This window comes from Crotalus tigris, unplaced genomic scaffold (assembly GCF_016545835.1).
Source record: "Crotalus tigris isolate CLP2741 ecotype Arizona unplaced genomic scaffold, ASM1654583v1 scf7180000017968.19369539983:2297261, whole genome shotgun sequence".
Taxonomy (NCBI): domain Eukaryota; kingdom Metazoa; phylum Chordata; class Lepidosauria; order Squamata; family Viperidae; genus Crotalus; species Crotalus tigris.
The window spans coordinates 1,490,037-1,515,512 of NW_024096750.1; the positions used below are offsets into that span (position 1 = coordinate 1,490,037).

General features: G+C 39.1%; 1 protein-coding gene across 1 annotated transcript in view; it reads right to left on the reverse strand.

Moving 5' to 3' along the window:
- Positions 1–1,607: 1,607 nt before the first annotated feature.
- Positions 1,608–25,476, reverse strand: part of HELLS (helicase, lymphoid specific) — a 48,219-nt gene continuing 24,350 nt past the window's right edge. Inside the window, exons 16-22 of the mRNA XM_039345630.1 lie at positions 23,917–24,000; positions 20,792–20,911; positions 16,480–16,596; positions 14,032–14,191; positions 9,666–9,762; positions 9,240–9,316; positions 1,608–2,102 (exon numbers count right to left, since the gene is read on the reverse strand). Coding sequence (XP_039201564.1) covers positions 2,020–2,102; positions 9,240–9,316; positions 9,666–9,762; positions 14,032–14,191; positions 16,480–16,596; positions 20,792–20,911; positions 23,917–24,000 — 738 coding nt within the window. The 3' untranslated portion in view covers positions 1,608–2,019. The remainder of the gene's footprint in view (positions 2,103–9,239; positions 9,317–9,665; positions 9,763–14,031; positions 14,192–16,479; positions 16,597–20,791; positions 20,912–23,916; positions 24,001–25,476) is intronic.

A 25,476-nucleotide genomic window follows, 5' to 3' on the forward strand; every position in this document is an offset into this window, starting at 1 on the left:
CGAGTCATAAAAGAGCCACGGTTGCCTACCCCTGACCTAGTGCGATGTTCTCAGCTTTGGCAACTTCATTATGTGTGGACTTTGACTCCCAGAATTTTCCAACCAGAATGGGAATTGAAGCCCACACATCTTAAAAGTTCTCAAGATTGAAAAATACTGTTCCAGTGGAACACAGAGATTTTTGGTTATTGCTGGAAAAGTTTGAACCAAAACAGGAGTTCTGTACCTCTGCATTTTGTTACCTTTTAGCATTTTGCCTCCTTCATTGAGCGTAGGTTTTTGCTTTTTCTTCCCTTTTATTCTGAATATATTAAAAAATAACCTTTTTGGTTATTCATAAAATCCTTAACATCTTTCTATGATTCTGAGCTTTTGCTTTCCTCTCACCAACTCTCTAGTTCCAGATACCTCTCTACTCTTCATGTAGGACAGGGCGTTTCAACCTTTTCACAGATTGTACCACTTTTAGGATCTGGCAATATTCAAGCACCAGTCGCCTAGCAAGGTGTCAAAAACGTGACCCCCCCCCCAAAAAAAGGAAAAAAAGTGATAAAGTACTGGTAGTCCTCGACTTACAACAGTTTACTTAGTGACTGTTACAACATGGCTGATTCAGGAATTCTGGGAGTTGAAGTCCACAAGTCATAAAAGAGCCAAGGTTGCCTACCCCTGGTATAGGGTGTCCTGCTTGAGCAGGTAAAGACCTCCAAGGTCCCTTCTAACTGTTATTCTGTATTCTCCCAAGACACACCATAAGAGCAGTTTAGTAATGGAACTAATTACGCAGGAAGATGGTGAACCTCCCTACATTGGATATGTTAAAACAAAGGGTTGTCTAAGATGCTTTAATTTGGATCTTGCACTGTGTTGGAGTCTACTTCTTTCAACTCCAGAACACTGAAAATCTGAAAAAAAAAAATAATCATGAATATTTTGGTTCAAGAAGACATGATATTCTTCACTGAGAAAATGTAATTCTAAATTGGACTACACTGGATGTTGCTATAACAAATTCATGCACTCATGAATTATTATTCTCTATGACTGAGTAAGCCCTGTGCCACAAGTGGGCTGTTGATCTACAACACAGATCAGTTTCATATCCATCCTAAAGTACTGAAGCTCCTTGATGACTTTGAGCCAGGTGCTCACTCTCAGTCCAGTCTTCCCCATGGAGTCAGTTTCTCTTTTAATACATATTATTAGGCTCATTCATTTTCTTGGCCTTGTGTTCAATAAGCTTCTCAACTCTCTTTTGTTCGCTAATGAGTATTTTAATCATTCTAATCTTTTAACTAATTTGCAAATGTAAACAGTTTCATGAATTCAAATAGAAGTTTGAATATTCTGCCTCCTTCAATTAATTTCCTGGTTCTTTCAACTCTGGCAAAAAATATAGAAAGAGAAACTCTTCTTTTAGATGAACTGAATGTCAAACTATTGTCAACAAAGTCTAAAAGATGTTCAAATAGAATATTAAAAATAAACAAAAACAATGTTAATTGGTGACAATAAAACAGCTAAAGGAGACAGATAAATGTGCTGTACTGTAACTCTTATATAAAGTTAAGTAATACTTGCCAGGAGCAGTGATTAAACAAAACATATTTCAAGCAAAATAGCATTTATTTTGTAATGTCAAAACAAACTGAAGTAGTACAATCAAGGCTTGTAAACAAATACTCTGAATATATTCTGTTCATAAAACATACTAAAAGCGAGAGGTAAAAAATTCAAAGTAAAATTCCTTTAGCCGAAATTCTGCAGCAATGTGTACAGATTAGTCAGTTACCAACTACTCAAGACAAAAATAGAATCTAAAATTTCTCAGATATCAACAAGAGGCCACAAGATCCACTTTTCATATACAAAAATGTAGCAACTAACATTTCAGAGCTTTTGACAATAATGCTTTTTGAAACAGAGACCAACAACAAGGTAACTGTTATAAAGAGTATCCAGGTTCAGATTACAAAGGGACAGAAATGTTATTTAGGTGCCCAAATTCTGAAATACAAGTTACAGGCTAGGATCATCAGTGTTCTCTAGTATCATAAACTTGCCCATTTTTTCTTTCAGTCTCTCAGACGTTTTCATCTGATCTGGAAGAGATGAAGCACACCACTCAGAGGACCATAGACAAACGGCAAGTATTCTTCACAGATTTCCATTTAAACAAAACCGGGCTTCTTATATGTCTGAAAATGCATCATTCTTTGTGTGGAATTTAAATTCCATTTTTTTCAGGAGGTAATACATTTTTTTTGAGGTGGGTTAGGTTACTTTCAGAAATAGAGATAAAATTCTGCTTCTTTTGCAAGAATGCACAATTATTGCTATAGGGCAAAATTGTTTCAGGGCAAACTCATCCCATAGCTATTTATTAAAACAACATCCAATTTTTTACCATTTCAAGGTTCTGACCCTTATTAAAGATGCTTAGGTTTTTGGAACATAATGTGGGAAGATTTGGAAATTTTCTGAATGTTTGAGAAGTGACACAAAAGAACAGGGGTCGGCAATCTTAAACACTCAAAAGAGCTACTTGGACCGGTTTCCCAGAGAAAAGAAAACACTGGCAGCTGCAAAAGTTGCGCGCGCACAAGGGGGGGGAGCTTGATTGAAGAGTTTAATTAAAAAGAAATAGAGGCTGCTGTGCATGAGTTCTCTCTCTCTCTCTCCCTCTCTTTTTCTCCCTCCCTCTATCCAATCATCTGCTCACCTTGCAAGCTGGCGTCCCGCTGTTCTCCAACAAGCTGACATACATTTTTACTGGGCTGGCTCTCTCCTGCGTGTGTGTGTGTGTGTGTGTAAGAGAGAGAGAGAAGAGAGTGCTGCTGCTTCCTGCTGAGACACAGCAAAGGCAGGAGCCCCGCCCAATAAGCTTGTCAGCTTGTCCGAGAACAGCGTGAGGCCTCTCTTTTTCACCCACCCACCGAGAGAGAGAGAGAGAGAGAGAGAGAGAGAGAGAGAGAGAGAGGAGAGAAGGGAAGCGCAAGTGCCTCTCTGTGTCTCTGCAAATGGCAGAGGAGGCTGGGAGTCACAGAAGGCTCAAAGAGCCACATGTGGCTCCGGAGCCACGGGTTGCTGACCCGTGCACTAGAAGGAAGCAGGAATTTGCTTTCCTTACAGTGAAGAATGTGTGCCAAGTATGTCTGGAATAGAAAATTGATCCAGACCTGGTCACTTTGATGCTCTGCAGCCAAATATTACGCCATGTGGATATAGTAAGCTTTCTATTTAACAGATACTGGTTTGTTTATACAGAATTTCTTTCTGCAATGGATAAAATCCCACCTGCCATTTGATACGTGCATAAAAATCTCATTTTTAAAACAGACCACCTGCTTTAAAGGGTACCCCTGTGCCCTGATTAGTCCATTAAGGGTTTTTTTTAAAAAAGCAATTAAGCTCTGTATGGCTATTTTAGTGTGTAAATGGAGAAATAATTGACTGGTGTGCCAGTAAAGAGAATCAGAAAGAAGGATCTGTCTGACCACAGCATGAGCATTACATCCTCCTTAGAAGAAGTTTGCTTTGAAAAGAGTCCAGAAGAGTAATCAGCATGTTTATCCAAATTAAGCTGCCGGTCTACACTTCCCTAGCCCAACAATACTTACAGATACTCTGTTGTTTTTTTGGCAACTCTAGAAATTACATAAACAGCAATTATAACTGAAATCTAGTCTCCATGAATCTCATCTGTGTGGTACTCACAAAAATAAGGCAATTTTGATGCATGCAATAAGATGCAGAATTGAGACTTGAAGTGGAAAGTTTCCACTCAGAAACCCTGAGATTTGCTAGTGAGGATAAAACAGTGGGTTTGCAAGCACTTAGAAAAAGAGCAATATAATTACTAGAGGCCAGCAAGGGATTGTTAAAAATAGACTTTGGCAAAAAAAAAAATTGTTATGACAAGGTGATTAATATGTCAAGAGAAAGCTGTGGACACATTTGACCTAAAAATCAGTAAGGCATTTGATAACATTGACTAAAGCTGCCACCTTGTTAAAATGGAGCTATGTGGGATAGATGGTCTCACTACTAGATAGTAGTGAGTTGGTTGTACAAATGTGCCTGATGCACAGTCCTTCATGGATCAAAGTCTGAATGGAGAGAGGTGTGCTATGGGGTACTTCAGGGTTTTGTCCTGAGTCCAGTGCTCTTCAACATTTTTACAAATGACTTTGACGAGGGGATAAAACAGGTGTTCATCAAATCTAAGGAGGACACAAGCCTTGGCAATTGCTAATCTTAAAAGATAGAATCAAGGTCTCAAAGTGTCTAAATAGACTTATCTAAATAGCTCTACCCATCCGAATCCTGTTCAATGGAGAGAAATATGGGTTCTGTACGTAGATTGGCAAAATTATTTGCACAGGTATAAGCACAGGCAGAACCTGGCTAAGCAATAGTAATTATGAGAAACACCTGGGCATCCTAGTAGACCAGGGGTCTCCAACCGCTGGTCCGTGGACCAGTACTGGGCAGCAACATGCCAGCAACTGGTTCACACAAACAAGCCAAACCCCATCCGTGGGATGCAGGCAGCACACAAAACCATGCACTCTCTGGTCCATGGAAAAATCTCTCTCCATGGAACTGGTCCCTGGTGCCAAAAAGGTTGGGGACTTCTGAAGTAGACTACAAATTAATCATTAGCCAGATATGTGCTGCAGTTCCTACAGAAGCCAATGCAATCTTGGGCTGCTCAACAGAGATAGCAAAAGTAATACCACTTAAGATTTATATACCACTCCGTAACGCTTTATAGCAGCGGTCCCCAACCTTTCGGGCACCAGAGACTGTGGGAATTTTTTTTTTACAGACTAAGGGACATGGTTCCACATGCTATCTAGATCCTGTGCATGAGCAGATGAAGCTTTGCTCACTTCTGTGGCCAAATTCCTAATGGGCCATGACCCGGAGGTTGGGATCTCTACTTTTTACAGCACTCTCTGAGTGGTTTACAATGTCAGCATATTGCCCCCAACAATCTGGGTCCTTATAGTGGTCAGGCTTGAACTTCTGGCTCTGGGCAGTTAGCATGCAGTGCTATATTCTAACCATTACGCCACCACGGCTTCTGTATTAACAGATATAAACAGTGTGATGATAACTGCTCTATACTGCACTGGTCAGACCACACATAGAATACCTTATTCAGTTTTGCTTGATTGCCAGAGTACAAGAAGAATGCTGAGGAACTGGAAAGAGTGCACAGAAGAATAACAAAGATGGTGAAGGACTGGAGGCTAAATCCTATGAAAAATAGTTAAAGGATCTGGGTGTGGTCAGCCAAAAGAAGAATGAAGGGAGACCTGATAGCAGTCTTCCAATATTTGAAGGGCTTTTCCCACAGAGGGTATGGATTACAGTGTCCATAATCAAAGTTTTATCCATAAGGCATGGAGTTGAAACTGTGGAAAATTAATACAGTATAAAACTGTTCCTTTTTAATCCACCAAAATGCCCACTTTATGGAAAATGAACCTTTTAGTCCTCACAAATTCTATCACCAGATCTTTAGGAAGGGCAAAGAAGAAATATCAGAGACATAATGGTTGCTTAATAGAGGTAGGGAAATACTTGGTGGTGATGTATGGTATTAAACTGAGGTAAAGGTATGGGGTAATAACATATATTTATCAGGAAGCCCAAGAGTAGAGGAAAATACTACTCAAATGACCCAACTGAAGACCTGCACAGTGTCAGTGATAGTATAAGGCCTACACCAGAGGTAGGCAACCTTGGCTCTTTTATGACTCGTGGACTTCAACTCCCAGAATTCCTGAGCCAGCCATGCTGAGGGGAAAGGGAGAGGATCCAAGCTGAGCCATGCTGGCTCAGGAATTCTGGGAGTTGAAGTTCATGAGTCATAAAAGAGCCAAGGTTGCCTACCCCTGGCCTACACTATAGGAAAGAGTTATTGGAAAAGGCAATGAGTCACATTATAAATGTCCCTGAGGATAGGGAAGGGCCTGTATTGATTAAAGACAAACATCAAAGTTATTGGTCTACTCAAAACTCTCTCTCTCACACACACACACAAACTACAGGAGAAAGACTTGTTGGTGGGGTGGAGACAAGAAGGAGGAAAGATCAGAGATATAACTAGAGTAGTAAATGTTTAATCCAGTTTCACTGGTTGGGGCAGAAATACAGATGATAGAAACAAAAGATTTTATATTGCTGTGGCTTAACCCAGAGGCTGACACCCTTACTTCAGGGAAACAGTACTACATGTGGTATATAGGTAGAACATAGAATCATAGGGCTGGAAGGGACATTAGAGGTCTTCTAGTCCAACCCCGATTAAGGCAGGAGATCTTATATAATCCCAGTCAAATGGTTACCCAGTCTTGAAAACCTCAAAAATTTGAAAAGTGAGCGAGTATTCACAACTTTGGGAGACAAGCTGTTCCACTGATCAACTGTTCTCACTGTCAGGAAATTTCTCATTTCTAAGCTGTATCTCTCTTTAACATGCTTCCATCCATTATTTCTTGTCCTGCCCTCTGGTGCTTTGAAGACTAAATCAATCCCCTCTTTTTTGTGACCAGCCCCTCAAGTACTGGAGGACAGTTATAATGTTCCCCAAATCCTTCTCTTCGATAGGCTAGCCCAGGGGTAGGCAACTTTGGCTCTTTTATGACTCGTGGATTTCAACTCCCAGAATTCCTGAGACAGCCATGCTGAGGTGAAAGGGAGAGGTTTCCAAGCTGAGCCATGCTGGCTCAGGAATTCTGGGAGTTGAAATCCACGAGTCATAAAAGAGCCAAGGTTGCCTACCCCTGGGGTAAACATATACCTAACTCCCTCAACTGCTCATCATATATGATCTTGTTCATCATATATGATCCTGTGTCACCTTTGTTGATCTTCTTTGCACTTTCTAGGGTCTCAGCATCTTTGTTATAATGTGGGGACCAGAACTATACTACAGAACACAGAACAATATTCCAAGTGTGGCCTCGCTAGTGCGGTATAAAGCGATATCGCTTCTCGAGATCTTGACCATATCCCGCTGTTGATGCAGTGAAGGACTACATTGCTTACTACTGTTGAGCCAGATACTGCCTATTCCACACCTACGGATTTAGGTTTTCCTGCCTAAGTGCAGGACTTTACTTTTCTCACCACTGAACTGCATCTTATTAGATAGAGCCCAGTGCTCAAGTCCGTCCAGATCTCTTTGAATCTATCTTCCAAAGTGTTAGCAATTCCCCCTGCTTGGTGTCATCTAAAATATGATGAGCTACCCTTCTATCCCCTCATCTAGATAATTTATAAAGACGTTGAAGAATACTGGGCCTAAAACAGAACCTGTAGATACTCTACTGCATAATTCCCTCTGTGTAACACCATCTCTTGGGAACTTCTGGCGCATGATCGACCGACATGGCGCACCTTGGTGTACCAGGGTTGCCAGACATATGAACACAGAAGGACAATCTTGGCACAAGAAAAGCAAGCACTCCGCAAAGCCAGAGCTGCAAATGCTGAATTAACAGTGTCTACATTTCTTTGTTCAGTATGTGGCAGAACATTCCGTGCTAACATCGGTCTTATTAGCCACCTACGGACACATCGTTGATGGCCCATAACCCACAAGATGTCAAGGTCTTCATCGAAATCGATGGACGAACAACTCAAACACACTGGGTGTGGTTGGCCAGCCAATTCGAATCCATTTGGTGATGGAAGTGTGTATCCTTACCAAGAAGTAGTCTGTGGTCTACTTTGACAAAGGTCTTACTGAAGTCCAAGTATGGTGTGTCTGGCACAATGTTTTTAACAAACTCATGCTGACTTCTAGAAATCTTGTTCATTTCTAGGTGCTCACAAATCTTCTGGTTATCTTTTCCAGAATTTTCCCAGGGATTGAGGTCAAGCTAATTGGCCTATAACTTTCTGGATCCGTTTCCCCCCCCCTTTTTTTTGTAGAGTGAAACCACATCAGCTGTTTTCCAGTCTTCTGGTAGTTCCCCTGTGCTACAGGGACTTTGGAAGATTATATTCAATGGCTCTGAGATTACATCTGCCACCTCCTTCAATACCCTGGGATGGAAAACATCTGTTCCAGGTGATTTGTGCTTGTTCAGGGTGGATAGGTATTCTCTTACTATTTCCTTGTCTATCTGGATTTGTATACCTATTCTATTTCCCTCAGGGCTGCTTTTGATAAGTTGGGCTACTTTTTCCTTTTACATAAAAAAATGCAAAAAGGGATTAAGCAGTTCTGCTTTCTTCCTGTTGCCTGGCACCTTCTTGCCATCTGCTTCCATTAGTGGACCTACTGTTTCTTTTACCTTCTTCTTGTTCCTTACATACTGACAAAAGGGGCGTTGGTCTTACCTGAACGCCTTTTCTCAGCATGACGATGGAGAATCCACCAATGGGTTCTCCTCGTCTTCTGCCCATAGACTAGTCGGCCAATTTTGCTCCACCTCTCCTCCTGAGACCTCCCTTCCCCAGTCTCGAGGAGGCGAAAGCTGTTTGGCTATGTTTCCTGTGTTGACTCCATCCTCTTCCCTCACAGGACCTGACTGGCCCCAAGGGTGGGAGTGGATTCTCCATCGTCATGCTGAGAAAAGGCGTTCAGGTAAGACCAACGCCCCTTCTCCAGCATGACGAGTGGAGAATCCACCAATGGGACATACTGTCCTTGTGGGTGGGAGGCCGTCTGGGCCTGTGTCCCAATCTCTGATATTACGCACTGTAGTACCCTCCTGCCAAAGGAGGCCTCCGCAGATGCGAATCTGCCTAATTTGTAGTGTCTTATAAAAGGAGAAGGCGACACCCACGTCGCCGCTCTACATATTTCTTCGATCGAAGCCTTTTTCTTTTTACATAAAAAAAATGCAAAAAGGGATTAAGCAGTTCTGCTTTCTTCCTGTTGCCTGGCACCTTCTTGCTATCTTCTTCCATTAGTGGACCTATTGTTTCTTTTACCTTCTTCTTGTTCCTTACATACTGACAAAAAAACAACCCTTTCAATATGGTGTGAGCAGGACACACCCTGGGAAGAAGGCTGTACTGTGTTTATCTGTGGTTGCTATGATATTTGTCAGAGAGCTAAATGTAAAATAATAATCTGGAGAGAGCAAGAGGGATATTCATAAGCATACTGGTGCTCACTCACCTCAATACTACATATAAATTGATATTTAGAATGATTTTTTAAAAAAATAATGCAATAAAACAGAAGACATACTAATATATCTAATACTTACCGATAAGGTCACTTCTGTCCAGTAGTAGCTCTAAATCTTTGTCAGTTATTACTTTTTCTCTTGAACCTTTAATTTCTCTAGAAAAAGAAATATTTTATTAAGTTCCCTGGCTTAACTTCTTGGCAATGACTTTAGCTTTAGTTGTAAAAATGCTTCCTTCATGTAATAATTTGTTCCGTGTGGGGAACTAGTGTGATGCAGTGATTAAGGCTTAAACCGGGAATGGAGAAATTCAGGTTCTGGTCTATTCTCAGCCACCAAAACTTGCTAGATAATGTTGGGCTTGTCATTCTGCTTTAACCCAACCCAACCCACCTCACAGGGTGGATGTTATGGGATAACAGGTGGACAAAGTGCTATGTATGCCACCTTGAACTACAAAAAGAAAAAAATAGAAAAATAGACAAGGAAGCAAGCAGATTATACCTGTCATAATCCCTGGACTGCAGCAATTCTATTAACTCTTTGGGATCCAAGCAGCTCTTTGACTGGTTTATTCCAAATTTACCACCTTTGAACTGATCTTAAAGGGAAACAAGAAAAATATATTGTTATTGATCAGCACTCTCACTCTGTCAGTGATTTTTTTATTAACTATACTGTATAAACTGACAGTCGTTTTTGTAATTCTAAAATAGAAGAATGATAAGATTATAGTTATAGAATATTAATGCAAACACAAATATTTTCCAAAAGCTCCTTGATATTAAGAAAATAATCATTTCAGATTCATATTTATATAGTGCAAATACTGTTAGCTGTAGATCTTAAAGAACTAATGCAAAAAAAGAAGTTAGAGCACTGCATAAATAGCATCCAATTTTCAAGATCACTTGACTTAACACAAGTAGACATCATTGCTGTTAGAGAGAATACAGGGCAAATTACTCTGAATCCAGAAGCACAAAACTTAACTATCTTTAGACATTTACTCAGTATCATTTTCTGATCTATTTCTCAGAAAAGAAGTCCCTTCAAAGACTTTATTTTTATCGCCCTAAAAGATGGATTCTGAAAGTTGAAAGTTTTCTTAGAATCAGACCAGGTTCTTCATTCTTTTACACCGTAAATATAAGCTGTAAGCTGAAGTACACAATTGTTTGAGGAACATTATTGAGGTAATAATGTACCTCAATAATCTGAATTACCAATGACTTCTTCATTTGCCCTCCATTTAGCAACTGAGCATCTCCCTTGTTCTAAGGAGATTTCAGAACTAGATGGTTGTGAAAAACATTTGAGAATGACAGAATACAAACTATCGCTTACCAAGATTATTTGTTATGTAATGGATATACCTAAGTAGATTGGTGCCCCCTGTGCCGTTTGGCAGTTATGAAAAGACAAGTGTGTCCCCTTTTCTCAACTATCTTTTCTCAAGGCTAAACATAGCCAGTTCCTCCAATTTGTTTAGGGTATAGTCTCTAGCACTTGATATAAACAGATTATCCTTGCTCCGTTTTGAGACTTTGCAGCTTCTAGGAATCTATCTTGAAGTTTGGCGTCCACAAAAGACACAGCTGAGATCTGATTGAAACAAAATGAACTGGGAAGGTTTATTCCTTGTGGTTTGGGAACTGTGTGGATTTTGAGGCATCCTAAAAGTGCATCCTCCCACCTTTTCTTTGTAGTAACATCTCAGTACTGCCTCGTATTCAGTTTGTATTCAGCTATTATTTCTTTTTAAATTAGAATTTCAATTATAATAGTAAAATCTAAAACAAACTAAAAAAAGGTTAAAAAAGAGAAAAAGTAGGGATATAAGGAAAGACAAAAGAAATACAGGTAAATCCTTGACCTACAACAGGGGTCTTCAAACTTGGCCCTTTTATGACTTGTGGACTTCAACTCCCAGAATTCCTCAGCCAGGCACGCTGACTGAGGAATTCTGGGAGTTGAAGTCCACAAGTCATAAAAGGGCCAAGTTTGAAGACCCTTGACCTACAACTATAACGAGTCTGCCTGCAAGTTGTGATGGTAGTTACGTGAGGAGATCATGTGATCACCGGGCTTAACAATCTCCACCTCTGCTCTCCCTGATGCTCTTGTTAAATGACCGTGCAAATCATGAAGTAGAGCACAGGGCCTCCCTCATCTTGAGATACCCTGTGCCCTACTTCCTGCCCTCAGATTATTTGATATTATTGCTTGGATCTTCCGTGTCAAGAAAAATTAAAGTTTTTGTAATCATAAACATGGATGACAAAAATGGAAATTGCTTCCTACACATTCAGACTTTGTTAATATCCACTTTTCTGTAACTCCTGAAGGTTATAAATATCTTTTCAGTCATGATGTCAGTAGAATGTCTGAAAGGGATGCCAGAAGTAACAACATATCTTGTATTAACCTTGATCAGATAAATCAACTTTATATTCTTTCCCTTTACTTCTAACAGTGTTAATTTTTGTGTTAAATTTTGTTAAGTTCAGTCAAATATTGTCAGATTTGATTTCTCTTAATTTCTTCTTTGTCCCATTGCACAGAATTCTTTAAAATTATAATAAGCCTCATTAGGAGGTATAATTATTAGGTATAATTCATTAGGAAAAAATTATACAGGTCATTCTCTTTTGGTTTATCATTTGTATTTCCCTTTTAAATTTTAAAGTCTCAGTCAATTTTTTTGTGGATCCCAGTGAAGCATCTTTATCTAAGTCAACCTCTTGGCCTGTCAGTTGTAAATCCATTCTTGATACTTTCATGTCATAAAATTTGTTCTACATGTTTTTTTTTCAATACCATCTTTTAGGCATAATGTATCCATAGAAGCTGGCATCATTATTGACACTGTTGATACTGTCGCTACTTTTTTCTGATTCCATTTTTCAAAAGTCTCCTTAGGTATCTTTATCATTAGAACATTTTGAAGTTTTTTAAATCTTTCCTCCACTTATAAATTGTAGCTTCCTCTAGTGTCCAGTTTTTGAAATTATGAATTGAAAGTCTCTACGCGCAAAATGGTTTATCCCATCATTTCCTGGATTTCAAACCTGTGGAAAATCACTGTCCTGCAATCTCCTTGTGAAGCCATCCAGAACACACACTAACAAATTCCCATCCTCTCCTTATCCAGAGAGGTTTGAAGGAACCAGACTATTCAGTGGTTCCTTGGTCTTTGTTGCAGTTATTAGCAGAAGTCTTTAGTCAGGTATTGAATTTTTTGAGTTTTTACACAACTACATTTAGCATCCCAGCTGCAATCGAGTCTAAGCCCGACAACTCTAGCAATAATCATCCATGCCTTGATTATATCATGAATATACCTGCAGCCTACTAGTTCTTAGGCTATCCTTTGATGAATACGTTCTGGCTTCAATTGGTTCAAAATGTGGCAATGTGATATTGTATTCATTAACTGTATTAAAAGTTTAGCCATGATGCCATTTTTTTACAGGATAAAACAATACAAACTGTTGCTTTTGATTTTTAAATGCCACATAATCTGGCTGCCTAAAAGAAGTATCTGTCTCATTATGGGCCTATTGGTCATATAGAGGCTGTACTTCCTGAGAATGTTCAGGAAGCTAAATCTATCTCAGCGTCTACTTCTGTCCTATTATCAAAGCACCATTGAGAGTGTCCTGACATACGGCATTCTTGCATGGTATGGGAGCAGCTCAGTAGCAGACAAAAAAGCTCTATAGAGAATTATTAAAACTGCCCAGAATATTATTCGACTCCAGCTATCAGCCCTGGACAACATCTTCAAATCTCGCTGTTTGAGGAAGTTGCATAACATTCTCAGAGACTCTTCCCATCCTGCTTACAATCTCTTTGGACTGTTGCCTTCTGGCAGAAGATATAGAACATTTAAAACTCGGTCCACACATTTTCTGAATAGTTTTTATCCCAGAGCTATAATTGCACTTAATAATGAACTAAAGGGCCACCATCAGTGAACTGTTGGACAGTATTACTTGGTCTGTTGGGTGGATGTTTGGGCGGTTTTAGGGGCGGGGAATTGTGGTGGGTGGGAGTGTGTTTGGGGATTATGTGTGTGGGACCTGGTCTTTGGGTGTCACGTAAATTTCGTTGTATGTGTATACCGTGTATACACATACAATGACAATAAAGTTTATTATTATTAAGATATGCAGGAAATGCCTTTCTGAAGTTGACTGAGCTCCTGTGATACAGAAGGACAATGGAGACGATCTTTCCCTGGGTTGCTCCCAAGCTGTAAAAAATTCTCCATAGGACTGGAATTAGAACCCAGGGACATATTTGTTTGAAAAATGTTAGTAAGGGCTTTCCGTAATGATTTATATTTTATGTTTCGTGTTGCTTTTGACAGACTGTCCTTGTAGTCTGTGCCAATAAAGAAACAAACAGCTTTGAAATGGAAGACTAATGTCAACTACCGTGTTTCCCTGAAAATAAGACCTGGTCTTATTTTATTTATTTATTTTGCCTCCAAAAGAGGCACCAGGTGTTATTTTCGGGGTAAGGGGTGGGGTGTCTTTTACAGTCACCTCGCAGTGGCTGCACCAACAGCCCCTCCTGCCGGCTCCTTCTTCTGCGTCCGATTTCTATGGACTGAATCCATAGCTTGGTTCTCAGCTGCAGAGGCCTTCCAGAAAGGCTTCTGACCACGAAATGCAGGCCCAAGCTCCATTCTTAGCTGCTCCTTCAGCTGCAGAAGAAGTGGGCTGGCAAGGCAAGTGTCTATCCATGGGATAGGGCTTATTTTGGGGGGTAGGTCTTACTTTTGGAGAAACACCTCATAGCTAGTGGTCCAACACAGAAAGTTGTGAATACGATTTCTAAGAGTTATAGAGATATTACTAACTTTTGTGGATAATCAGCTTCTCTAATTTCCTTTTGGCAGCAGCCCTTTCCACAATCTTCTGGTCAATAGTATTTACGGTTACAAAACGATATACAACCACCGGCTTTGTCTGACCAATTCTGTGACATCGGTCTTGTGCTTGAAGGTCAGACTGAGGGTTCTATGAAATGAAAATATATGAATTTAATATTTATCTTTTCATCTCCATGTAAACAATTCCTTTTACGAAAAAGAATTTCTGACTTGTTAACAATTTGGGAAAAAAGTTGTCCGAGAGATGGGGACAACTGACTATGACTTTTATCTACAATGCAGTGCAACAATAACAGACACCACACATCAAGTGAAGAGGCAGCTGTGCCTGCTCAGAAGAAGATGCAGCTGCTTTAAAGCATTCCTAATAGGTGCTACATGCATACCTCCACATGCTTCAAATCACAAGTCACCTTTCGAATCTGAATCTTTGTATAGCCTTTATTAAAAATCCTGAATACTTTATAAGTATTCTTTATCTTTAAGCATGTCAAGAAAAATTGAATACTTTCTGGTCTATTCTCAAATGCAACAATAGACAATGTTTTCAAGTGCTAGGTGACCCCAAGAAACCTTCCATTCTAAGCTGAAGTATCATAAGAGAGTTCATGAGATTTTAAGCATTTAAAAGTATTTATATATCTACATTTTTAATTAATTCTAAGGATCTTCTATGTTTGGTTAAAGATGTCAAAGATGCTTTGGGGCCTCCTGGCTCAACATTGCTCAGGCTCGTTTACTGTGACAAGCAGAAGTTTTTCATGTTCTTACAGGTGCTTAAAAACATTCTTGAAGAAATTACAGAAATGAATCTGGCATTTTCTGTACTTAAAGCTTCTCCTTTGGCACCAAGTTGGATTCTGCTGGCTGTTAGAACTGCAGAAAGCGCAACACAAGTACTACAAAGGTAAGGGCAGAGCAAACGTTTGTATGGAATTTTAGAACTATAATAATGCTGTGGACTGAATTTTTGACAACTGTACACATAGCTATGGATTCTCCCATACTAACTGGCAACAGAAGAACTGAACTTTGTTAATTTAGTTATCCCTAATTATTTTGCCTGTTTTTGAAGTGTGCCAAGCTGAAGCCTTTAATTAGGAAAATAAGAAAAAAAAACGTAACATTCTCCAGTTAAATTTTGAATTTGAGAGACAAAAGTCTTGTTACATTACACTAAATCTATGGTTGGTAGAATTTAGCATGCCTAAGGGAAAAACCTACAGGACTTTAAATGGCATACTGCTACAGGTAGTTCTCGACTTACGGCCACAACTGAACCCCAAAATTCTGTTGCTAAACGAGACAGTTGTTAACTGAATTTTGCCTCATTTTACAACTTTTCTTGCCATAGATGTTAAGTGAATCACTACAGTTATTAAGTGATTCTGGCTCTCCCATTAACTTTGCTTGTCATAAGGTCGCAAAACGTAATCATACATGACCCCAGAATTTTGCAATTGTCATTAACGAGAGTCTGTTGCCAAGCATCTGAATTCTGAAAACATGATCATGGGGATGCTGCAACGGTTGTGTGAAAAAAATGGGTAAGTCACTTTTCCCAATGCTGTTGTAACTTCGAACAGCCACTAAATGAGCTGTTGTAAGCCAAGGATTACCTGTACTTACATTTAATAAGGAAAACTATATGGCTATGTTTTACTATGTTTTTTTTTTAATGCTTGCAAGTCAGTGTTGACTCCTGTTGACTGCCTGGAGTAGTCCCTACAATTTTCTTGGCAAGATTTGCTGAAGTGTCTTGCCAATACCCCCTTCTTAGAGTTAGAATGACTTGCCAGCTTACCAGGTTACCCAGCTGGTTTAGTGCCTTCGGCAGAAGTCACAATCTCCCAATTTCTACCTGGTGCATTAAGTACTGTATCAAACTGGCTCTCGCTAATTTAATTAGCATTTATTTTAAAATTGTACCAGATTTCATAGGCCAGTGATGGCGAACCTTTTAGAGACTGAGTGTCCCAAAACCGCCCCCACTCCCTGCTCTGCCTGCTCTCCCGCAGGGCCACCCACTGCTTCCACGGCCCGCCACAAAGCCATGGCTACGCCATCCGCCCATGCCCCATATCATCTGCATGCGACGGGGAGCGAGGGCGTAGTCTTGTCCCCGCTGCCTGGCTGCCATGTCCTTGGCTGGGCTGCTCTGTATGGACTGCGCCTGGGGGTGATTCTCCTCTGGGGAGTTGCTGGTGAGGGGGGCGCAGATGGAGGAGGGGCTGGGGGGACGGCAGACGTGCCCACAGAGAGGGCTCTGAGTGCTGCCTCTGGCACGCATGCCATAGGTTCACCACCACTGTCATAGGCAGAGCTTAAATTTCAAGTGGATTTTAAAACTGTACTCTGTTGATGGAGCTGATTATACAGTCCTTTGGGATCAGGAGAGGACTTCATAGTACATACCCAGTCACTGTCATAAATTATGACTGTATCCGCTGCAGTCAGATTAATGCCAAGACCTCCAGCACGTGTGCTCACCAGAAATATAAAAACTTCAGGGTCTGTATTAAAATTCTTCATCTATAAAAGGCAGAATATCACCAATTTAACATAAAATAGGAAAATCAGCATGTTGTCCTTATAGATAATAAACAGAAAGAAATCTAAATTAAGGAGAAACTTCCTGACAGTTAGAACAATTAACCATTGGAACGACCTGCTTCCAGAAGCGGTGAATGCTCCAACACTGGAAGTTTTTAAGAAGAGACTGGACAGCCATTTGTCTGAAATGGTATAGGGTTTCCTGCCTGAGCAGGGGGTTGGACTCGATGACCTCCAAGGTCCCTTCCAACTATTACTACTACTACTACTACTACTACTACTACTACTACTACTACTATTCATTCCTTTAGCCATTTGGCTGCTTAAACTACAAAAAAAGTATAGGAAGAATTACATTATGGCATGCTCCTATATTTCACAATGTTTTTGCGGTTGAGAAGATGATGAACATATGTTAAAAACAGTAGAAAATTTAGTAATTTTTTTTACTAAATTTTCTACTGTTTTTAACATATGTTCAGCAAATCCTAATGAATTGTTTGAAAATTTAAAAAAAAAGAGCCATCACAGGATACATTTTAAAAATCCAAACAAATGAAAATTTATTTTTAAAAAAGAGGCATGGACTTCCGGTGGATTTTGCGCGCGCGATGGCGGCTACTTTGTAGCCGTCTCTCCTGGGTAAGTGTAAGAACCGCTATGAACAGCAGACACCAGCTGTTCAGCGGTTCAAAATCCCCCTCCCGGGCAAAGGGGGGGGTAGAGAGTGTCTGAATAGTGGTAGAGCCTCTTTTGCACCCCCCAAGTTTTTTTTGGGGGGGTGAAAGGAGTGCTCCCACGGAGTTCAGACTTGTCTCCGCTTCCCAGCTGTTTTTGTCCTCAGGGACAAAACGAGCCGCTGCAAACACCTCCGTGCTTAAAGAGAACTGGTGAGTTTTTTTTATAAACGGACAGAGCTGAGTAGAGGATTTAGTTTTTCCTTTCTTTGATTTATTTGGATTTTAAGTTTTAAGACTTGCTTCTATTTTTATTCTCTCTTTTTATTTTTTTTTCTTTGTTGAAAGGGAAAGTAAAATGGCGATCGGCAAATCTCTCGGTGTTTTTTTTTCTGAAGTTAGAATGCTGACCGGCAGGCTTTTTGGTGTTTCTCTTTCTTTCCTTTCTCTTTCCCTTTTTATTTTCTTATGATTGGAATGGTTGTTTTTGGTATCTCTAAGTATTTTTTTTGGAACGGACTTTTTCTATTTAATTAATTTTTTTTTTCTTCTCCCTTCTTTTTATGGTAATGACCCTTTTTTGAAGGACTTTTTTCTGTTTAATTTCTTGCAATTTTTAAGAAGGAGTAAAGTTTTTTTTTAATTCTTTTTCTCTTCCTTTTTTTTTTTCCCCTTTTTTCTTTTTATTATAATGACCTTCTTTGGAGGGAGTTACGATTTTTGAAGGAATTTTTATAATTTTTTAAGAAGGGCTAAAGGTTTTTCTTTAAGATGGCTCCAAAGCGTCCAGGGATTTCTACAGCTTCTAAATCAACAGTTTCACCCTCTTCTGGGGGTCAGCTAATAACTATGAAGGATTTGCAAAACATGATGGGAGATGTTATAATTCAAATTAGGGCAGAAATGAAAAAGATTTTAGAGGAAAATAATAAGATCTTGAGACAAGATTTTGTTTTGGCTTTAGAAGGAGTTGCTTCTGTTCTTGAAAAGGTGAACTCCCATGTGGAAGAGGTAGCTGAAAAAGTGGACATAATGGAGGGGAAAATTGAAAGTATGGAAAAAGAAATGGAAAATGAGATTCTTATGCTTCAATATGGACAAATGGAATATGCCTTAAGAATCAGAGGCCTGGAAGAGTCTTTGCAAGGAGATTTGAAAGAGATGGTTGCAAAGGACTTTGCATTGATTTTGAATAAAGAAAAAGAGGGAATACTTAGTGAAATTGAAAAATTATTTAGGGTTAACTCTGTGGTGGCAGCACAGAAGAATCTGCCAAGAGATGTGGTAATTTACTTTGGTAAAAGATCTTTACGCAATGAAATTGTGCAAGCCTATTATAAGAAGAGATTTCAAATTGCTTCACAAGATGTCATAATTTTTAAGGAGATCCCATCTAAAATTTTAAGAAGAAGAAAGGAGTTTGCTTTTCTAGCAAATGAACTTAAAAAGAGAAAAATTTTATTCAGATGGGATGTTCCGACTGGAATGGTGGTGAATTACCTGGGGACATGTTATAGACTTAATACTGTTTCTCAAGCAAAAGACTTTTATACTTCGGTCCTGGGGGTATGTGCATCGCCATCTACTAAGTTTAAAGCTTTGGAAGAAAAGAATGTAGAATTACAGTTTGAAGAGCCTATATTTATGAAAACTGGAGAATCTTTGTGTGAGAGGCCTCAACAAGTCCAGGTTGAGGAGCAGAAGACAACTTGTGCAGTATACAATTCCAAAGAAAAGCAGCAACAGAAGAAGGTTAAGGAAGTTTCATACTCAGTGGTTTCTGAATCTCTGGGAGATATTAGACTTACAAAGTCTTTGGAGCAATCTTCAAGGGTGGAATTGCTGCCTGAAATGGAAATTGGGAAATCTCAGTTTGAGGGGCATCAACAAGAGAGGAACGGGCAGAGGATAACTTGTACAACTTACAATTGTAAAGACCAACACAAGGAGGAATTCAAGGAACCCTTATTGGCTTCGGAGTCGATGGGAGATTCAGGAATTTTGGAGCAGTCTCCTAAGGCAGAACTTGCAGCATTTCTTACGAGTTTGATACAAGAATGGAGAAGGGAAATGGAAGAATGGAAGAATGGAGAATGGAAAAAACTGGAATGTGAATAATTAATAATACTAATATAATTGAGACTGATAAGGATGCAGTTTCTTACGGATGGAATTTGTTATTGGTGAAGATTGAAATGTTTAATGTGTTTATTAATTTTGTTGTTTTAAGTTTTGAACCTTTAATGATAATATTGTTTAAATTTGTGTTTTGAAGGGATTATAATTTGCTTATTTTAGTGAGGGGATTCTAATGTTTTAAATTTTAAGTAATGTTTAAATTTGTGTTTTGAAGGGAGTATAACTTGTTCAAGTTTTAAGTATGCTTAAATTTGGTTTTTAAATATTATTAATATTTTTAAGAGAAAATAATTTGTTTAATTAAATGTTTAGATTTGTTTAGGAAAGAAAGTAATGTTTAAATTTGTGGTTTTGGAGGGAGTTTATATAGAATGATGATTGTATTTAGATTTGTTTAGGATTTAAAAGTGTTTCTAGTTTTTAAATATTATTATTAATATTTTTAAGAGAAAATAATTTGTTTAATTAAATGTGCTTAGATTTGTTTAGGACTTATAGGTTTTTTAAGTTTTTTTCTTTTTGGATAGGAGAGAAGATTATGAAGATTGAAGGAAATATGTATTTACTTTAAGTTTTTTAAGAGTATTTAGCTTTAATGGTATAACAAAGATTTGTATGTTTATTTTTTCGTTTTAGGATAAAGAAAGAGGGAGAAATTAGATTTTATACTATAGATATAGATATTCAAAGAAAGTAATGTTTAAATTTGTGTTTTTGGAGGGAGTTTATATAGAATGATGATTGTATTTAAATTTGTTTAGGTTTTAAAAGTGTTTTAAGTTTTTTTTTTTTTTAATTAAGCCTGTACTCAGCTCTGGGAAGTCCAGGGGAGGGTTTGGGAGGTTGGGAAGGGGGGGGGGTGAGGTGGGGGGGGGTATGGGAAGGGGATTTGTTAAAAAAACAAAAAAATAAAAAAAAATAAAATAAAAAGAGGCATGAAAATTCCAAACTGTTTTGAAGTTATGCTCTTCTATCTGCAATTATTCATGATAACCTACATTTTGAACTAAGCATGGCTGGGGAATTCTGGGAGTTGAGGTCCGCACAACTTAAAATTGCCAAGTGGAAAAACACTGATCTAAATATTTGGGATATATTTTTCATCGCAAATGTATGTTTCAAGACATAATCCATTAATCCACACGAATTTCCAAACCATAATCCAAACTAATTTCCAGCAATATACAACATTATCATCTCAACAACAACTCTACAAAATAGAGCAACAGGACTTCCCAACGATTTTTTTTGCAGAGGATTAAGTTGAAGTCTAATAGTTTACTCCCAGCTTGCTTTCTTGATAAATCTTAGAAAAATTAAGCAAATCAGGTGAAAGTTTCTGAGAAAAAGCCACCTACATTTTCTTCTCTGTCTGCATAAGACATGCTTCCATCCAGACGACTAAACTGGTAATCTCTCAGATAGCAGTAGTCCATCAAAATGTCCAACATTCGGGTCATTTGTGAAAACAGCACCACCTAAATTGAGGAAATATTCCTTAGTAACCTATCTCAGAGGTGTGAAATATATATATATATATATATATATGTTTTTCTGAGGTTTTCGCGGGTATTTGTATATAGGTCTTTGGTTGTTTCGGGTTTTCTCCCGCGTAAAATTGGAAGTGTCTTGGCAACGTTTCGACGAAGTCACATTCGTCATCTTCAGGCTGGTGTTTTTAGCTTCTTGCTTTGAGCAGCAATGTGTGGTTTTAGCTGTTTCTTCCTTTTAACTGCCAGTGAGGGTATGAACTGATTGGATGGGAGCTTGGCTGTGTTCTGATTGGGTGGAGGTGTGTTCTGAATGGTTAGGGGCTTGGCTGTGCTCTGATTGGCTGGGGGAGTGTTCTGTTTGGTTGTGCTCAGGTTAGTCTGAGTTGCAGAGGGGTTTAAGATTTTGGGGTTAGGGAGTCGTTTGTCAATAAGGGCAGGTTTCCAAATGGCTGGTAGGCGGGAGGTATCATCTCGCTTGTTCATGCTGTGTGGGCGTTTTTCTATCTCGATGGCTTCTCTGATTATTCTGTTATTAAAATGTTCACTTTTGGCAATGGTTCTGGTATTTTTAAAGTCAATTTCATGTCCTGTGGCTTTAAGGTGTTGGACCAGGGAAGATGTTGGTTCCTCTTTTTTGACTGAGTTCTTATGTTCTTCAATGCGTGCACTTATTCTTCTGTTGGTTTGTCCGATGTATGTGGTGGGACAAGTGGTGCATGGGATTTCGTATACTCCTTGATTTTCTAATTCAATTTTATCTTTGGGGTTTCTAAGGATGGTGGTTATTTTTCTGTTTGTGCAGAATGCTGTTTTGATGTTGTGTTTATGGAAGGATCTTACTGATTCTGTCTGTGGTGCCTTTTATGTATGGGAGGAGGGCTTTGCCGTTTTCTTGTTCTTTGTCTTGGATTTTGGTGGGGGTTTCTGCACAAACAGAAAAATATCCACCATCCTTAGAAACCCCAAAGATAAAATTGAATTAGAAAATCAAGGAGTATACGAAATCCCATGCACCACTTGTCCCACCACATACATCGGACAAACCAACAGAAGAATAAGTGCACGCATTGAAGAACATAAGAACTCAGTCAAAAAAGAGGAACCAACATCTTCCCTGGTCCAACACCTTAAAGCCACAGGACATGAAATTGACTTTAAAAATACCAGAACCATTGCCAAAAGTGAACATTTTAATAACAGAATAATCAGAGAAGCCATCGAGATAGAAAAACGCCCACACAGCATGAACAAGCGAGATGATACCTCCCGCCTACCAGCCATTTGGAAACCTGCCCTTATTGACAAACGACTCCCTAACCCCAAAATCTTAAACCCCTCTGCAACTCAGACTAACCTGAGCACAACCAAACAGAACACTCCCCCAGCCAATCAGAGCACAGCCAAGCCCCTAACCATTCAGAACACACCTCCACCCAATCAGAACACAGCCAAGCTCCCATCCAATCAGTTCATACCCTCACTGGCAGTTAAAAGGAAGAAACAGCTAAACCACACATTGCTGCTCAAAGCAAGAAGCTAAAACACCAGCCTGAAGATGACGAATGTGACTTCGTCGAAACGTTGCCAAGACACTTCCAATTTTACGCGGGAGAAAACCCGAACAACCAAAGACCTATATATATATATATATATATATATATATATATATTATATATATATATATAATATATATATATATATGTAGTCTTTGGTTGTTCGGGTTTTCTCCCGCATAAAATTGGAAGTGTCTTGGCGACGTTTCGACGAAGTCCCATTCGTCATCTTCATACATCCTCCCATACATAAAAGGCATCACAGACAGAATCAGTAAGATCCTCCATAAACACAACATCAAAAAAGCATTCTGCACAAACAGAAAAATATCCACCATCCTTAGAAACCCCAAAGATAAAATTGAATTAGAAAATCAAGGAGTATACGAAATCCCATGCACCATTTGTCCCACCACATACATCGGACAAACCAACAGAAGAATAAGTGCACGCATTGAAGAACATAAGAACCCAGTCAAAAAAGAGGAACCAACATCTTCCCTGGTCCAACACCTTAAAGCCACAGGACATGAAATTGACTTTAAAAATACCAGAACCATTGCCAAAAGTGAACATTTTAATAACAGAAAATCAGAGAAGCCATCGAGATAGAAAAACGCCCACACAGCATGAACAAGCGAGATGATACCTCCCGCCTACCAGCCATTTGGAAACCCGCCCTCATTGACAAACGACTCCCTAACACAAAAAATGATACCAGACCCACACTCACAAAAACCACACAGGATGTCACCACCAAACATCCACGCAAAAAACAAACTGACTATGAGGCACGACCACAAACCAGAAGCCAGACCACAGCTGCATCATTAGCCACTTTAAACCCCCCCAATCCATACATGAAGCAAACTGACACCCTCCATGAAGAGGAAGCACGACCACGAACACGAAGCCAAGGAATGGCAGGGCAGCCCAAAATCTTGACTCCCTCTGCAACTCAGACTAACCTGAGCACAACCAAACAGAACACTCCCCCAGCCAATCAGAGCACAGCCAACCCCACAGCCAATCAGAGCACAGCCAACCCCCCAGCCAATCAGAGCACAGCCACGCCCCTAACCAATCAGAACACACCTCCACCCAATCAGAACACAGCCAAGCTCCCACCCCATCAGTTCATACCCCCACTGGCAGTTAAAAGGAAGAAACAGCTAAGACCACACATTGCTGCTCGAGGCACGAAGCTGAAAGCACCAGCCTGAAGATGACGAATGGGACTTCGTCGAAACGTCGCCACGACACTTCCAATTTTACGTGGGAGAAAACCCGAACAACCAAAGACCTACATATATATATATATATATATATATATATATATATATATATATATATATATATATACACACACACACACACATACATACACACACACACACACACACACACACACACACACTACTAAATTAAAAAAAATACCTTGTGTCCTCGCTTTTTTAGTTCTGGTAACATGCGATCCAAGAGTAATGTTTTTCCAGAATTCTTTACTAGATCCTCGTCCACCTTCACGTGACAGGGGAAACAACAACAACAAAAAACTATATTATGAATATATTATAGATACTGCTTTTAACATGCTGCTTTTCTTGGCCTTTCAAAAGCAATGTATGTAAATATGGTCTCATTTCCTTTATTATCACAGAATAGCAAAGAAAGACATAGATTCCAGGAAAAGGTTCGTTATGCCAATGGAAGATTTTGAGGAATTTAAAAGCAGAATGGATATATGGGAAGCTACAAAGAACCAACACTAGATGGAAACAACGGAGGAGCTGGCACCGGGATTGACGAAAGCTGGGGAGTATGAAAATCGTTGAACTGACTGCACACGAGTACAATAAGGTCCAGAGGCACTCTAAACAAGTGGGGCTATCCAGTGGCTTCTGCTCTTCGTGATTGTGATGACCAGCAGAAAACAACACATACATGTAACTGCCCTTTATATTCTGATCAGGGTACACTTGAGGACCTCACAACAGCATGACAGAACACAATTAATGTTGCTAGTTTCTGGGCAGGGTTTGTTTAATTTGTATATATTTTAATCTTTTACTTTATATTTTAAATTTTATGTCATATAGTATGCCTTATTTTAATTGTGATGCTTCTGACATGAATAAACAAACAGATTTCACAGATTCTAATTCTGGCAAGTATGTCTTTTTGGTTAATAGACAGAATACCTGATAACTGAAATAACTGCTTAACAGTTAACAGAACTGATGTCGTCTACAAATACAAAGTGTCCTGAATATTTATAAATATTTATAAATGCCTAGTTACTGATGAAATGGGATTGTTATTATAAATGAAAACTTTTTTATATATAGGAAAATCCTCCACTTGGAATAAAGAAAATTGGATGATCTTGAAGGCAAGATTATATTTTCTTATCAGTATAATTATGGCAGTAAAAGTGTAGACAGGAGGCATCCTTGACTGCTCTGTGCTGCATGGTGAACCAGTCACTAAGTATTCGGTTCTAGTGTATCTTTTATTTTCACCATAATTTCTCTTGTTGCATCCAACAACACATATTCATGCAAAATATTTTACAATACAAGGCAATTTACTTAAGATAAGATAGCCTTGATTGTCATTTTTCAGTGTGAGCACACTAGCACGCATTAAAAATGAAATTCTGTTGCCTGCTCTCAAAAGCGTACACATATATAACATACATATAAACTTCTATATACAATAAATGTATGTACCTACACCCCTACATATAAATATTAATCACTGTCCATCTTGAATACATAACGGAAGGAGGAAGCTTTAGAGTTCACAAAGTTAATACTGTATGGAACAAAACTGTTGACTGAATCTGGATGTTCTGCTTCGGATACCACGAATCCCCCTCCTCCCAGAGGAAAACAAGTTGTGAAGAGGATGTGTAGTGTCCCCGATAATTCTGCAGACCCTGCCCTGCTCAAGCAACACTTACATGCTATATGCTTATATACTTCATCATATTCT